Source organism: Elephas maximus, chromosome 2 (genome assembly GCF_024166365.1).
Source record: "Elephas maximus indicus isolate mEleMax1 chromosome 2, mEleMax1 primary haplotype, whole genome shotgun sequence".
Lineage (NCBI taxonomy): Eukaryota > Metazoa > Chordata > Mammalia > Proboscidea > Elephantidae > Elephas > Elephas maximus.
Window position 1 is genome coordinate 84,985,858 of NC_064820.1, and position 14,195 is coordinate 85,000,052.

The window sequence follows — 14,195 nt, forward strand, 5'->3', positions numbered from 1 at the left end:
TGACCTAAAAACTTCTGCGTAAATAGCTACCTAAGTTCAGAATAAATTGGGAGGGTGAGGGTCAAACACAGCTGAGCTCCACTCAGCTCAAATGAGATGAGTCTCTTAACTACAAAGCTTGTTTTCTCAACATGTGAATTTCTGCAGGACTTGATAAGATTTGCTAAGCACCATAGTAATCTTTTAAGACACTAATCGAAAACATGGCCCTATTTAAAAACCCAGAAGTGGTTTTGGGACAACAGAAGCACCTCAGCCACTAAGCAAGTTTCTATTATAAGTAAAATTACCAACACAGCAAATCCTTTAACATTTCAGCAACCAATAAATAGAAAATACTCTTAAAAGTCTACACTGTTTAAATTATTCCTTTGAACCCCTGAACTGTAGTTAAAATATATGGAAAATGATTGGTTGTCATAAAACTTTTGACTACCTGATAATGCTTCTTATCAGGGACAGATAACCAAATAAGCAAGGTACCCACAGGCTTAATTGTGTTTACTTACTAATCTGTAGTGTACAATTTCACGTGGGTTTCAACGTGGTGAAACCCATGTGAAATTGTGTACTACAGATTAGTAAGTAAGCATAATTAAGCTCATGTGTACCTTGCTTACAGGTTAATGCCCCTCTGCTTCTTATAAAAGAATACTGATCTGAGCCAAGATGGTGGTGAACTAGGATCCAGTGCACAGTATGTACTTCTGTTGCTCTGGCTGCGGGTTCCTTCTGAATAGTGGCTGTGGGCAGGTTTCATTAAGACTTTATAGCCTGGCATAACAATGACAACCAACACATTCAGTTCTCCTGGAATCAATCCAAGAAAGAGATAACGAGACTTAAATATGTAGTACAAATACATAGGTCTAAAGCTGGCACCTTTGCCCAATAAACTAAAAGCCACTGCTAACCTATATTGGACACGTAAGCAAATATTAACATTAAATTGAAGTGCATATAGTCAGATAAATATTATACATAACCACCATTAATATTTATATATGTGGTACTAAACCCCAAAAAGGTTAGATTTACAAGAGCATTATTAAAAAGCACATTCCTCACTGCCTTTTTTTCAAGTTAAGAACAGGCTTTTCTATTGAAGTGATGAATATTTTACTAGTTCCTAAAGTAAGCATCAGATTTCTAACAAAAGAAAAAAATCTCAGCCAAATAGCCACATATTACTCAGATTCATCTAGGAAAACAAAATTAATAAATTGAATAAATTAACTTGAATAAATAAGACTGCACATTCAGAAAAGAACAGCAGGTTTTGGTCAGTGATGTGTGAACCAAAGGTAAAAATCTGCCAAGATTAAGGCAGGTTTTTCTCCCCCGCCCTTAACACATACATATATACATATATACACATACAGTACAATGTATTTTCCCCCAAAGTGTTCACTTTGATGTTATTTAAAATGCATTGCCAAGTACAAGTACAAGCTTCCTAGTAAAAAAAAACAGATGGCACAGAAAACTCCTGTTGTTTTAGAGTCCTCCTTATACCTATGAACAGCATTTTCCTTTTGCCTTAACACACTCAGCCTGAGAGATCACTGTGACAATCATATGACTTGAAGGCAAAAGCTTGGGCACGAAGTATGATGACTGTCAGGGTGACACCCGTTGTAAGGAATTACTTTCTTCCTCCGCTGGAGTCAATTTGAGTGTTGGCAGTTTCCGAGGAGGAAGCTGAGGACTTCGGCGAAGATTGTCGTCCATCTGTAGACAGTACAAAAGATACAGCTGACTAATGCCTGTGGCACCACTGATGTGGACTGTGGCCTCCCCATCCAAGCTACAGCCTAGACAAGTACAGAACCATATGTTTCTAGGACTGCAAGAGAAACCTTTTTTCCTTGCAAATAGTCTCATAAGAATTCGAAATGTCATACCTCAAATACCAGCTGACTCAGTATCTGAAAAAAGCAATGTGGTTCATCCTTGATACCTTCACAGAACTGATTTCATAAAATGAATACTCTACTGAACTCTACCATAGTGTGACATAGTTTAGGAGGTCTTCTAATATTAACTGTAAAAGTAATACTTCCGTTACACTAAGCTTCACAGTTTACAAAGTACATTCATGTACAATACCTCATTTGTTTCTCCTAACACAATTGTGAGTTAGAAAGGGCAGGTTCAATCACTCCCTATTTTACAGATGAGCAAAATGAGGCTCAGAAAGGTTAAGCAACTTGTTCCAGGTTACAAAGCTAGTGTAAGAGCTGAGACTTGAATCCAGATGTCCTTATTCCAACACATACATACATCATTCCCTCAACGAAAATGACCTGTACTCTATTCAGAAAGGTCAGCTCTTTTCAGCTGAGGGTATTTAGGCCAAGGGAAGCTAGGAAAAGAGGATGAACTCTTTAGGCCTAATCCAGAGATCTTCTCAATACTGCATCAGTTTGTTGTCACAAAGCATGCCCTGGAGAAAGGAACTGATGAGGGCCATATTAAGAAAATGCCCAAGAACCTCAGACTTCCCCCAAGAAGAACACATTAGCAACCCTGGGAACACTAGGATAGGCTTTATTCAGAACTGAGTTCATCTTTAACTGAGAACTACCCATTAACCAGAATACCCCACAAACAGACTGCAAGACTCAGGTCCTGGTGTTGAGTTCACTATCGGCTTGATTTCATAACAGACTTGGAAGCAGCTGCCATAAAACACACAAAACCAAAAGAAAATGGCATCTTACTACCCACTTATAGAAAGGCTTTTTTAGAGTTTGAATATGTCCATAGCATTCAAAACTTTCCCAGGTTCTCAAAATGCTCTCATAAAGCACAGATGAAATGTTTCAGCAGTGGTACACAAGATTTGTAGGAGAGAAAAGGCTAACGAAAAAAAAGTATTCCTAGTGAACAACTGAATCAGTTGTGTCAAGATGTCTTTTTCTTTTTCTTGCAAGAACTGAGTTCCTCAAACATAACTCTTTTTTAAGTCAAACATAACTTTTTTAAGCTGTACATTTTCTTTCCAAATTTTGTACAGCATTGGCCAATAGATTCACTGCTCTAATGTCTTATGGCAACCAATGTACCACACTCTCCACTCACCCAGCAGGTGTGACTGAGGGCTGGGGTTGGGGGCGGGGTGCTGACTGAAATGGGGTCAGGAAACTTTCCCATACTGATGATGATCCACAATGGAAGGGTACAAAGTGGTGAGAGGAACTCTGGGTTTCACCTCCTGCATATGTAGGTATTTCATGGCTCCCTCTCCATGTCTGTCATGAATTTGCTACACAGAGAAAACAGAAACTACACTGGATAGCCTTCATCCAGCAGAGGAGTGTTTAAAATGGTTCAAATGATCTTTATCCACACTTAACACTCAATATTTTATTTCCTCCCATGAGATGGGCTCAGGATTAGATAGACGACTAGGCTTTACCAAAATTTACCAAAACTTCAATAATGGACCCTTACAATTTTACCACCTCCAATTATAACCACCCATAAAATACTACAAAAAAGATAAAGAGCCTCTCCAGAAAATGACAGTTATAAACCTGACTACTAGGACTACTAGTAATTGATACATAATCTCATTCATTAGTCAGCTTACTGCTGGAAAGAATAATCACAGAACCCAAGCTTTAGGTCAGTCTCTGGAGTCAGATTTCTAGGGTTCAAATTCCCTCTCTACCTCTTGTCAGCTGAATGAATATGGACGCATGGCATAAACTACTCCAAAAGCTTCAGTACGCTCACCTGTAAAATGAGGATGATAACAATGCCTGCACACAAGGAGCTGTTGTGCAGATTAAATGATATAACTCTCATAAAGCTCACATAACACAGTGCTTGTAAGTTGGACCTCAAAAACTATTAGCCAGTGTTATCAGGCCACGTTGCCCCATTAGTTTACAGAAGAATAACATATTACTCATTTATACAAGAAAAAAAGCAAGTTATCAGACATTTGGAAAAAAATGAGTAACCTTCTCGAATTTTTCCAGTTAGAATCACCTTTAAGATTTCTGATGCAGGCTCTCTCCCCTACCCAGTTCCACAATCTCTCTTGCACCGAATGAACACCCCCCAAAAGTGGCAGAAAATCCACGCTGGTGAAAAATTGTAGGCTACGTTTAGAACAGAGAAGGATGAGGAGAAAAAAAAACAGATCATGTGGAAGAAAAAAAAAGACATCATAATGCTACCAACAGGAAAGGATAAGCACGGGTGCTTAAATCGCAAGAAATGCTCATCTTCAAAGACAGCGACAGAGACAGGCAGACAAGCAAGAAGTACTGATTGTGAGATAAATGTAAACTCAATACCATTATTCACTCTTTCCCCAAAGCAGTCAGGCTATTACTGGCTTCAAAACACTGTATTATATAAAATTTTAGTAAATGTATAAAGAGCTTCCTGAAAAATGAACTACCTAAAAAAAATAAAGAAAAACTAAAAGGATAAAGTTAATGCATGATCCAAATTGCATTAGTAACTGCAGAAAGAAAAATACTAAACTACTATAAAGTAATGATCAAAGTAACATGACCTTTTCAATCAAGTTGGATTCCTTATTTACAAGCTGTGTGAGTTTCTGCAGATTTGCGTCTACCGTATCTTGTCCAGCAGGAGAGATGCCTAAGAAGCCAGGACAGAAATCAGAGAAAGACAGGAAATTTTGAAAGCCTTAAAGCTGTTCCGATTGCATGAATTTTGAGTCTACTCACCCTCCCAAGTGCCCCACTCTCCAAAAAAAAAAAAAAAAAAGACGAAAAAAAAACATTCTGTGTTCAAAGCCAAAGATAGAGGGACAGCAATGCTCCAAAACCAAACCCTAACAAAAGGACTACAATTTGTCCTCTAAGCTAATACTGTTGGCCAAAGTGTTATGCAGTTAGCCCAAGTCATTAGTAAATGAGCATGTCACTTCTCATTTCCCTCAAATTTAAGTTGTACCTTTTCCCCACCCATTTCAAATAGGTCTTTGATTACAACTATTTGGATTACTTCTACAGTACTGACTCCCAGTTACCCACCAGGCATCCAAAATATTTGGGGGGATATGAAAAAAATAGATTCCTGGGACCCACTCTTAACAGATTCTAATTCAGTAAGTCTGGAGTAGAACCCAAGATTCTGTATTTGTCATATATCAGGTTTGGCAACCACCACTCCACAGTACCAAGGCAGTTGTTGTTAGCTGCCATCAATCAATCCCAGCTGATGGAGGCTCCATGTGTCCAGAGTAGAACTGTTCCATACGGTTCTCAAGGCTGTGACCTTTCGGAAGCAGATCGCCAGGTCTGTTTTCCAAAGTACCTCTGGGTGGGCTCAAATCTCCAAACTATTGGCTAATCAAACAATTTCGTGACTCTCAAACTACCACCTCCTCCCTATATGCTAAACGCATAACTCATCATAAAAATAAACTGTCCACCTAAGCTAGCTCTCCTTATGGCTTCTGCTTCTTAAACGGAAAATTTCAGCCAATTCTCCCAGTATAAATTTAGTATCCCAATCACTTAAGCACAAGGTCCCACATTCCCCCAAAGAAGCATGTCCTAATTCACAGGTGCCCTCTATTTACTATACCTCTGGTCTGCTGCAATCAGTTTTCAAGTAGTGGAATCATGGGAGTGTACCTCACCAAAATCAATCTGCTGCTGATTTCTGTTCACGCAGGAAAATGCTAGAAGCAGCAGGTGAGAATCATTTAAAGTAATTGCCCATTTGTATTAGGATAAATGCTATCTTTCAGCAGCAACTTAATAAATATCTGTGATTTAGTCTTTTAAAAGAAAATGACCCACTTCAAAGGGGCAATATCTAAAGACCAAGAATCAAGACACGTATAAAACCCAGAAGAATAGATAAAACACAAGTATCTACTTATCTAACAAACATGGGAATAAAACTGAAGTTGGAAAATGCAATTTTTTTGGAGTGCTATAACACAATACACAAACTTCTTCATTAAAGTAAATAATGAAATATGATTATGTCATCTCAGGGTGTATCTACTCAATGTGCAAACGAACATTAGCTAAAGAGCAAAGGGCTTACCTGCGAGGCTAAGCCTAAAATAACTGCTTAGGATGTCATCACAAAAGCGACACAGGTTGGAAAGCTGTTTCAAATGTTCTTGCAACTGCACTTTAGGAAAGCGTACTTTGTAAAGAGGTGCAAGAAATCCAAACACATAAGCATCCAAGGTAGAAGGCCTAAGGAGTAATTAAAGAAATTTTTAAACCATGTAAGAAAAGCAACTTGAGTCTATGATAATTACCACCTACAGAAAAGTTTTCCTATCATAAAACGCTATTCAAAATAAATTTTTGAGCTTTTAGGGGGACAAGGGGACTTCCTTTGAATAAATGCTTGATGAATATCTGTTCAAAATATCAAAGTGATTTTTAAGGGAATGTACTCACGTATCTCCAAAGAAAAACTGGGATGTTCCCAATCTCTTTGACAGAAGATTTAGGCACTCCTTGGCATCTCTGTATATCTAATAAGGATGAAATACATCTCAAGGGTAGGAAAGATGCTTTGAAACTACTTTTTAGGCAGGCAGCTAGAGGTAGTCATCTCTGCTAACTCTTCTGTCCCTTCTCTGGCTAGCCCTTGCTTTTAAAGCTGCCCAGACGATACCTGTGCTTCCACTTCTTGAAGGTGGTAGAGGGGAGGCTCCCCTCTGGTCAGTAGAATCCTATTCAGTGCTCCTTTAGACATTCTTCCAGGCAGGATCAAACTCAGGGGAAAAGGTATTTGTGAAGCAAACCATGGTTTTGTCACAGTAAAGTAATTGTCACTCTCAACCCAGAATGTGTGAAGCTGCAAAGAGAAGGGGAAAAACACTACAAATATGTTCTTTTATAAAAAGGCCAATCCCTCAATTAATGTGATAGTTTATAAAAATATGTGCATAAAGTGACTTCATACAAATTTTCCAGTTAGAATAACTCAAGAGTAATATGATATTATTTTAAACATGTATTTTGTTGACTACTATATCCCAGGCACCTGGAATATAGCCTGGCATATAGCAGGTGCTCAAACAAATGATTTACAGTTCAGTCAATTGTATACAGTGGTGCAACAAACTCCATCTCCCACAAAGACTTTTTATTTCCAAAATGATATTATCTTCCACTTTGTTTCACAAAACTAGTTGATTATCTAACAGAATCCCATCTCACAGTAATATTAAAGAATCAAGATTAATAAAGGCAATTTCCTCTCTTTTTTAAGCCTTTTTCATTATTTTTCTTCTCAATAGACTAAATGCATTTCCAACCAGGTCACTAAAGTACTGTCATATTTATGTACACTCACCGCTGCAGGAAGAAGCCTTTCTTCGAGGAGAGCAATGTAAGCTAGTGTATCAGCCCCTTGTTTTGCTGAGAGTTCATAATCAGCGTTGTATTTCTATTAAAAAAACATTAAACCAGAGAACCTCAGAAGTCAAAGGACATCCTAAAGACAGTGAAACTAAACAAATTAGGATTCCTATTCTTCCTCAGATGGCAAACATGATATTAAAAGAAGAGAAAGAGATATATAAATCCAGTAAAAACTGTTACTTGATAAACATAAGGTTCATAGCACAGCCTCACGCACACAGTAAGCTCAAAAAATGTTAGTGATGACTTTTTATTAGTTACTATTATCTCAATGCTTGTTAATTACTTAGTTCAGTGCACAGCATGTAGTATGCACTTAATAAACAAAAGCTATTATTTTTGTCAATAATAATAAAGAAAAAGTTCTAATTGGTTGCTTTTTCCCAAAAAAGCCTTCCAATTTAGAAAAGTTCAAAATTCTATTGACATGGGATTTCTTTTTTAAAAAAGCACTGGCAAAACAATTACAACTTCTGCATTTAAATAAATCTTTTTATGTTTAAAAACTTCTCATACATTATTTCATGAAACATTTATCTAACTGCAACTATCAGTTGATAACTGAAAGGTCGGCGATTCGCAATCACCAGCAGGTCCATGGGAGAAAGACATGTCAGTCTGCTTCTGCAGACATTTACAGCTTTGGAAACCCTATGGGGTCGGTATGAGTTGGAATCAACTCGATGGCAGTGGGTTTGGCTTTATCAGGTGATAAAGTGTTTTTATAAAATAACAGATAACCGCTTGTTGGTACGAACTCAGGTGTCACATACAGCACAGAACGTGCAGCAACTGTGTAACTAAAGTGACAATCCTATCAATACATGTGACAGTGAAATGGCTAAATTGAATCTGCTTTATATCTAAATTTCAATAAAATCCAAGCAAAGTACATAAAAATATAAATTAACTATACTTCCCTCTATGACTTTCAAATCACAGTGAAACTCATGCTTTAGAATAGCAATTCCCAAGTCTATTTTTATAAAACCCCAGGTATCTCCAACTGGCTAAAGAGGTGGCAATATATAAATATAAACACAAACAAAACTCTTAGTATGTATTTTTTTAAATAACATACAGGGATCATCAATCTACTTGTTCAAAAGAAACCACCAACCTGTTTTCTTAAAAAGTTTAATATTTTTGCCGGCTGAGAAACAATACTGTCTTCAGTTGTCAAAATTGGCACATCTCCTATAATGAGAAAACAGTTTACATCCAACTAAGCATTTACTCTGAAGACGTTTCAATCTCCTAAAAACTATACCAATTGCACATTTGAAGGGGTAAAAATGAGTAAACCCATCTACCTTTTTTTTTTTGCAAGTTCACAAAGAGCAGTTCTGGAGAACATTTTCATTTCTCATAATTTCCACACTTATTTGGCTTACATTTTGAGGTATTACTCAGAATGATCAAACCATAAGCGACATACAGCCAAAGGCACGGTAAGAAGAAATTAAAACCCCAAGGTACCCAGTGGCTATATGCCTAGTGGCTTTAAATGGAAAAAAATTGAAGAGAGCAGAAACGGGTGTTAAAAAGTTTACACGGTACCTCTTGAACCTCTCCAGGTGTTATCTATGACACTGACTTTCAAGGGTGCGCCAGAAAACTTGGCATAAGCCTGAAACAGAGTTTACAGTAAAACATTTCAGACCCAGTACGTAATGTATACATGCAGAGCTGCTTTACTTCACACCACCGTCCCCGGAGAGCAGAAGGGCCCCGCCAGCGCCGCGTCCCTCCCCCGACCTCCGGCCGGCGGCCCGCGCACCAGCGACCCCGATTTGGGGACATCATTGCCGAAAAGATCCGAGAGATTTGGGGCGGGCGCGTCCCCAGCTTCGGGCTTTGACTCCACTGTCCGGGCAGCTTTGCAAGTTCGAGGAAACACAGAGCCCAGCTGAACAGCCACCACTCTCCCGCCGGCCCCTGAGGCTGCAACTCCCCGACAAAAAGAAGCCCACGGCGGCGCAGCGAACTGCGCCCGGACGGCCTTAGCCCTGGAGCGCCGCAGGGAACCGTAGAAAGCCGCGCGAGCCGGCCCCAGCGGGCCTCGTGCCTCTGGCCCCGCCCCTTCTGCCCGCGCCCGGGCCCGCAAGGCGGCCTCACCATTACCACCAAAGACTCGCTGTGCACCGATGGGAGCCCCCAGCCACCTCCCCAGCAACTAAGCTCCAAGGGGGCCGCCATGTTGCCGGGCTGACCTTTGCTACCCCGGAAGCACTTTTGCCGTCAGAGTTCCGGCACGTGGGAATGCGGAGGCGGGGCGAAAGATGAGAAGGTTACTTTTGGGCTCCGGAGAGAAAACATGAAACTCACAGCAATCTTGGCACTAGCCCAGGGGTTAAGAACCCTGGACCTTAATTCAAACAGACTCACCAGCCATCTTCACAAATATTTATTGGATGCTTACTGTGTGCCAAGGAGTCCCTGAAAACGTTGGAAGTTCTAGTCCATCCAGAGTTGCCTTGGAAGAATGGCCTGGTGATCAACTCCCGAAAAATCAGCCGTTGGAAACCCTACGGAGCACAGTTCTTCTCTGACACATATGGGGCCACCAAGAGTTAGTCAACTTTGTGGCAACTTTTTTTTTTTTTAACTGTGTGCTGAACACTGCGAACCTTAACTACACTGAGTCTGAATTACCCAATTTGTGAAATTGGGGTGACAGTTTATTTACAAGATTGTTGTGAGTGAAATGATGACATGGGGCAAATATTTGGCACACAGTAGGCACTCAATAATTGTTCAACCTGGTTTTCCCATATGATTTGACCTCTGCCTGCGTTTTCAGTCTCAGTCTCAGCTATGTCACCCTCATGTTCACTTGCTCCACCCTTCTTGAAAGTAACCCTATTCCTGAAACTTGTCAGGTGCATTCCGTCTCACTTTAGCACTACTCTTTCAGTCTGGAATATCTTTCTACCCTATCTAACTGCTCCTTCAAAAATAAGCTTAACTGTTATCTTCTCTGGAAAGATTTTACAAAGTTAGGAGCTTCTTGGGGGTTCCTGCAGCCCCTTATACATACTTGAATTGTAGAATGCATAACAGATTTTTCATAACAGACCCTCCCTGTAACAGATCTCTTGCCTTCCACTACACTGGAAACTTTGTAGACAGAACAGGACCAGCTTCTGTTGCACACGGCCCCACACTTGGCAGAGCCCCACACTTGGTTTAATGCTCTGCTGTCACCATCTTGAAATTCTTGATACCTTTTGAACAAGGGGCCCTGTATTTTGGACTGGACCCTGCAAATTATATATCCAGTCATGTAGCCAACTGGACCTGCTAGCTATGGGTTAAATGTTTCTTGAGCATTAAAATGACAATTTCTTAGAAAAGCTGTCAAAGAGAAAAGATAGTCTTTGGGAATGTTATGATTCAGTCGTGTTTACTGGGTCCCAGAGGTGGGGCTTGGGTGATGGGTCTTTTTTCTAAAGGGCACTGTAGTCTTCCCAGGATACCCACCATCATGTCCCTGAATGCTTTCCTTTCCCCTGCCTCATTGAGTTGGTTGAGTTCTTTTAAACAACTGAAAGCTCAAAAGAAACCTCAGCAAATTTTCAAGAAATTGCATATCAATAAACATTTGCTAGGCAACCCGTTACTGTTCACAAATCTGTCTAAATCACAATTCCAATCTGCTAGCCTTTTTTTCAAGTTTCAAAGACAGGAGTTCTCAGAAATGGAAAAGGAAAGGTATGTCAAAGATGGGAACTCATTAACAGTACTTTAAAACTGGAAAACTTAACATATGTGACATTAAAACTAAGTATCAAAACATTTATTGAACAGGTACGATGTCACACACTATAAGACTCTGAAAGACTATGGAGAGAAATAAGATACAAATTCTATTCTCAGGAGTTATATTCACTGTGGTGCAGTGAATTACTTAATACGGCCCTTGTAGTCATAGTCTATGTGACTCCCACACAATGGGTGGGACTATGCAAATAAGGTGCTTGTGGCCCACCAAGGGGATTGGACAGCCTGCTGCTAATACAGATATAGTATATGGAAACTGTGATGGTTAAGATTATGTGTCACCTTGGCTGGGCCATGATTTTCAGTGGTTGAGCAGTTATGTAATGATGTAATTTGGCAGTTGTGTAATGTAATTGTCCTCTATTTTGTTCTGATATAATTATCTTCCATTTTGTGATGTGTTGTAAACCCTAGCCTCTATGCATGTGGTCATGGTCTCATTTGGGAATGAGTTGTCTGTTATGTTAATGAGGCAAGATTACTAGACAATGTGATTCAACTCACCACCCTTACCCCAGTCATCACCCTTACCACCCTTATTCAAGTCACATCCTTACCTGAGTCACACCTTAAAAGATAGAAGGAGAGAGAAGGGAGCAGAGTGGGGGGACCCACTGCCACCAAGAAGAGCTAGAAGTGGAGTGTGTCCTTTGGACCTGGAATCCCTGCACTGAGAACTTCCTAGACCAAGGAGACAGAGAGCTGTAACACTGGGGATGCTATAAGATGGCGAGAAGAGGCAGCGAGCATGGCAGAAAACTGGCAGCAGCAGAACCAGGAGACCAGTGTGAGATGGCACAGAGGGCTAGGGGACAGAGCAAGGCGGTTACAGTGGGTGTGCCAACACATGGAGCACAACAGCTGAGTGCCTTTAGGCAGGAGGCTTCCTGGCGGAGTAAAGAGCCTCCAGGCACTTGTCAATGAAGCTAGGCTTCCGGACCCACAGAGCTAGAGAGCTGAGTGCCTTCTGGCAGAGTGGGGTGCATCCAGGCACTTACTGGCAAGCTAAAGAGCTTTGTAACACTTACCCAAGCAGGGCAGAGACTGGGCCAAGGGGCTGAGGGCCAGAGAGAGGCCTGCTACAGGCACAGCTGAGAAAAGACTGTCCTGATCGAAGAACTATATCTTGAATAATAACCTGTTCTCACTGCAGTCAAGTCAATTCTGACTCACGGCAACCCTATAGGATAGAGTAGAACTGCCCCATAGGGTTTCCAAGGCTGTAAATCTTTATGGAAGCTAACTGCCACATCTTTCTCCTGAGGAGCAGGACCTTTTGCTTGGCAGCAGAGCACTTTAACCACTGCACCACCAGGGCTCTTGTGTAACCTGTTACTTCCCTAATAAACTGCATTAACTGTGAGTATGAGCGGCTGTTGGGCTCGAACTGCCGATCTTTTGGTTAGTAGCTGAGCGCTTAACCACGGCACCACCAGGGATCTCTATTGTGCTAGAGCACAGCTTGGATAATGGATTGAGATGAATCCTTTTTCAGAGTATCTGGACTGAAACTGTGACTTCCGAGGGATCCCCTTCCAGAGCAGGGTTAGATTCCAGGCTCAGCCACCCACCTGCCTGGAGCTATTTGTAGAATTTTTAGGGTCTAAGCATATTTTGCTTTTAAGAACTTAATCCAAACACTAGGAGCTGAATAATTCAGGTCCAATTTGCCCAGGCAACTGAAATTAGATTGAGTTGGAGTCCAATCTTGATGTGAGTTGGGAAGTAAAACCAAAAATGTTTGTTTTATTTCAGTTTTAATTTTTCCCATTTATATCATTTAATATGCTCCTTCTTTTTGTCTTAGTTATCTAGTGCCACTAAGACAGAAATACCACAAGTGGATGGCTTTAACAAAAGAAATTTCTAACCATTTAGGAGGCATTCAGAGCATCAGTTCAAGGGGAAGACTTTCTGTCTCTGTCAGCTCTGGGGGAAGGTTCTTGTCTCTTCAGCTTGTTTCCTGGTTCCTTGGAGATCTCCATGTGGCTTGGCATCAATCTTCCCCCATCTCTGCTTGGGCCCTTACTTGTTTAATCTCTTTTATGTCTCAAAAGAGATTGATTCAAGACTCTCTATACTATTCCCGCCCATCAACATAACAAAGACAACCCATTCCCAAGTACCTAACCACCAGCACAGGTACACATACAACACATACTTTGGTGGGACACAGTTCAATTCATAGCACTCCTTTTAGCCAATATACTCTTGAACCTATTTAAACTGCACACTGGTTTCTCTAACACTTAACTTTTATTCGATTCCTTCTCACAGAGACAACATGCATGAGATTTTATTTTAGAATAGTTTATGTACTTTGTAGGCTCCCCACTTCTGCATGTGGGTGTAGGGCTGCCTGTGTCTGCCTGTGGTGACTGCAGGATAGATGGGCAGTGCAACTGGAAACGCCTTCTGAGGTTGGGAGTACGGGGCCTGGAGGTGGCCCTGGCTCTCCCTGCTGCCCATTTCCCCACTGAGTGCAGGCCCCTTTGGTGCTGCCCCTCAGGTCCTCCCTTCCTCCACTTTTCTTCCATCTGCTCCGCTCCCTGCTCTCACTCTGTCCCCCTACCCTCCCACCAGCTGACCCCTTCTTGGGGCTTCTTCCTTAGCCCCTTCCTCCTTTTCAGGAATCCTAACATGATTTCAGGAGAGGAGAATGCGAGTCTTATCCTTTGTGGCCACTGCTACTACCTCTGCTTTTCTTTCTTAAAAAAAAATTTTTATTGTTGTAAAATACACATAACAAAACATTTCCCATTTTGACCATTTCTATTGTCGCCAGGTGAAAACCCCAGGTTTTGCTCGGTGTGACTTGTTACAGCCAATAAACAAGAGGCTGAGGTGGGAGATCAGAAAGACATTGTAATTTCATTGTACAAGGAAAGGAGCAATCCAGGCTGCTGCCTCCAAGACTGCTCACAGGCAGCTTGGGGAGGTGGGCTTTTACAGAGAGCAGACAAAGAAATGCAAATTTATCGTGAATATTCAGGATTGACCTTCAGGCAGTTGCTCAGGGCTTGG

The 14,195-nt window shown here is 41.0% G+C and overlaps 1 protein-coding gene across 3 annotated transcripts; it reads right to left on the reverse strand.

The window, feature by feature from the left end:
• Positions 1-582: 582 nt before the first annotated feature.
• MTX3 (metaxin 3) lies at positions 583-9,603 on the reverse strand. Of its 3 annotated transcripts, none has more exons than XM_049866788.1 (9): positions 9,507-9,603; positions 8,949-9,018; positions 8,509-8,585; positions 7,321-7,413; positions 6,637-6,819; positions 6,417-6,493; positions 6,049-6,206; positions 4,535-4,623; positions 583-1,731 (listed from the first exon to the last, which is right to left on the reverse strand). In XM_049866788.1, the coding sequence occupies exons 1-9, from the start codon at positions 9,585-9,587 to the stop codon at positions 1,621-1,623; spliced, it is 939 nt and encodes a 312-aa protein (XP_049722745.1). In that variant the 5' UTR covers positions 9,588-9,603; the 3' UTR covers positions 583-1,620. The 3 variants fall into 3 exon arrangements, with proteins under 3 accessions (XP_049722745.1, XP_049722756.1, XP_049722764.1); XM_049866807.1 differs by lacking the exon at positions 583-1,731 and adding an exon at positions 5,578-5,674; XM_049866799.1 differs by lacking the exon at positions 4,535-4,623.
• Between the last annotated feature and the right edge of the window lie 4,592 nt (positions 9,604-14,195).

Excerpts from the sequence above, each read along its gene's own strand:
- MTX3 (XM_049866788.1), bottom strand. The coding sequence starts at position 9,587 with ATGGCGGCCCCCTTGGAGCTTAGTTGCTGGGGAGGTGGCTGGGGGCTC. Across the intron at positions 7,414-8,508 it reads TAAACTTTTTAAGAAAACAG|AAATACAACGCTGATTATGA; the intron begins GTTGGTGGTTTC and ends TTTTTTTAATAG. Across the intron at positions 6,494-6,636 it reads TTCAAGAAGTGGAAGCACAG|ATATACAGAGATGCCAAGGA; the intron begins GTATCGTCTGGG and ends CATCCTTATTAG.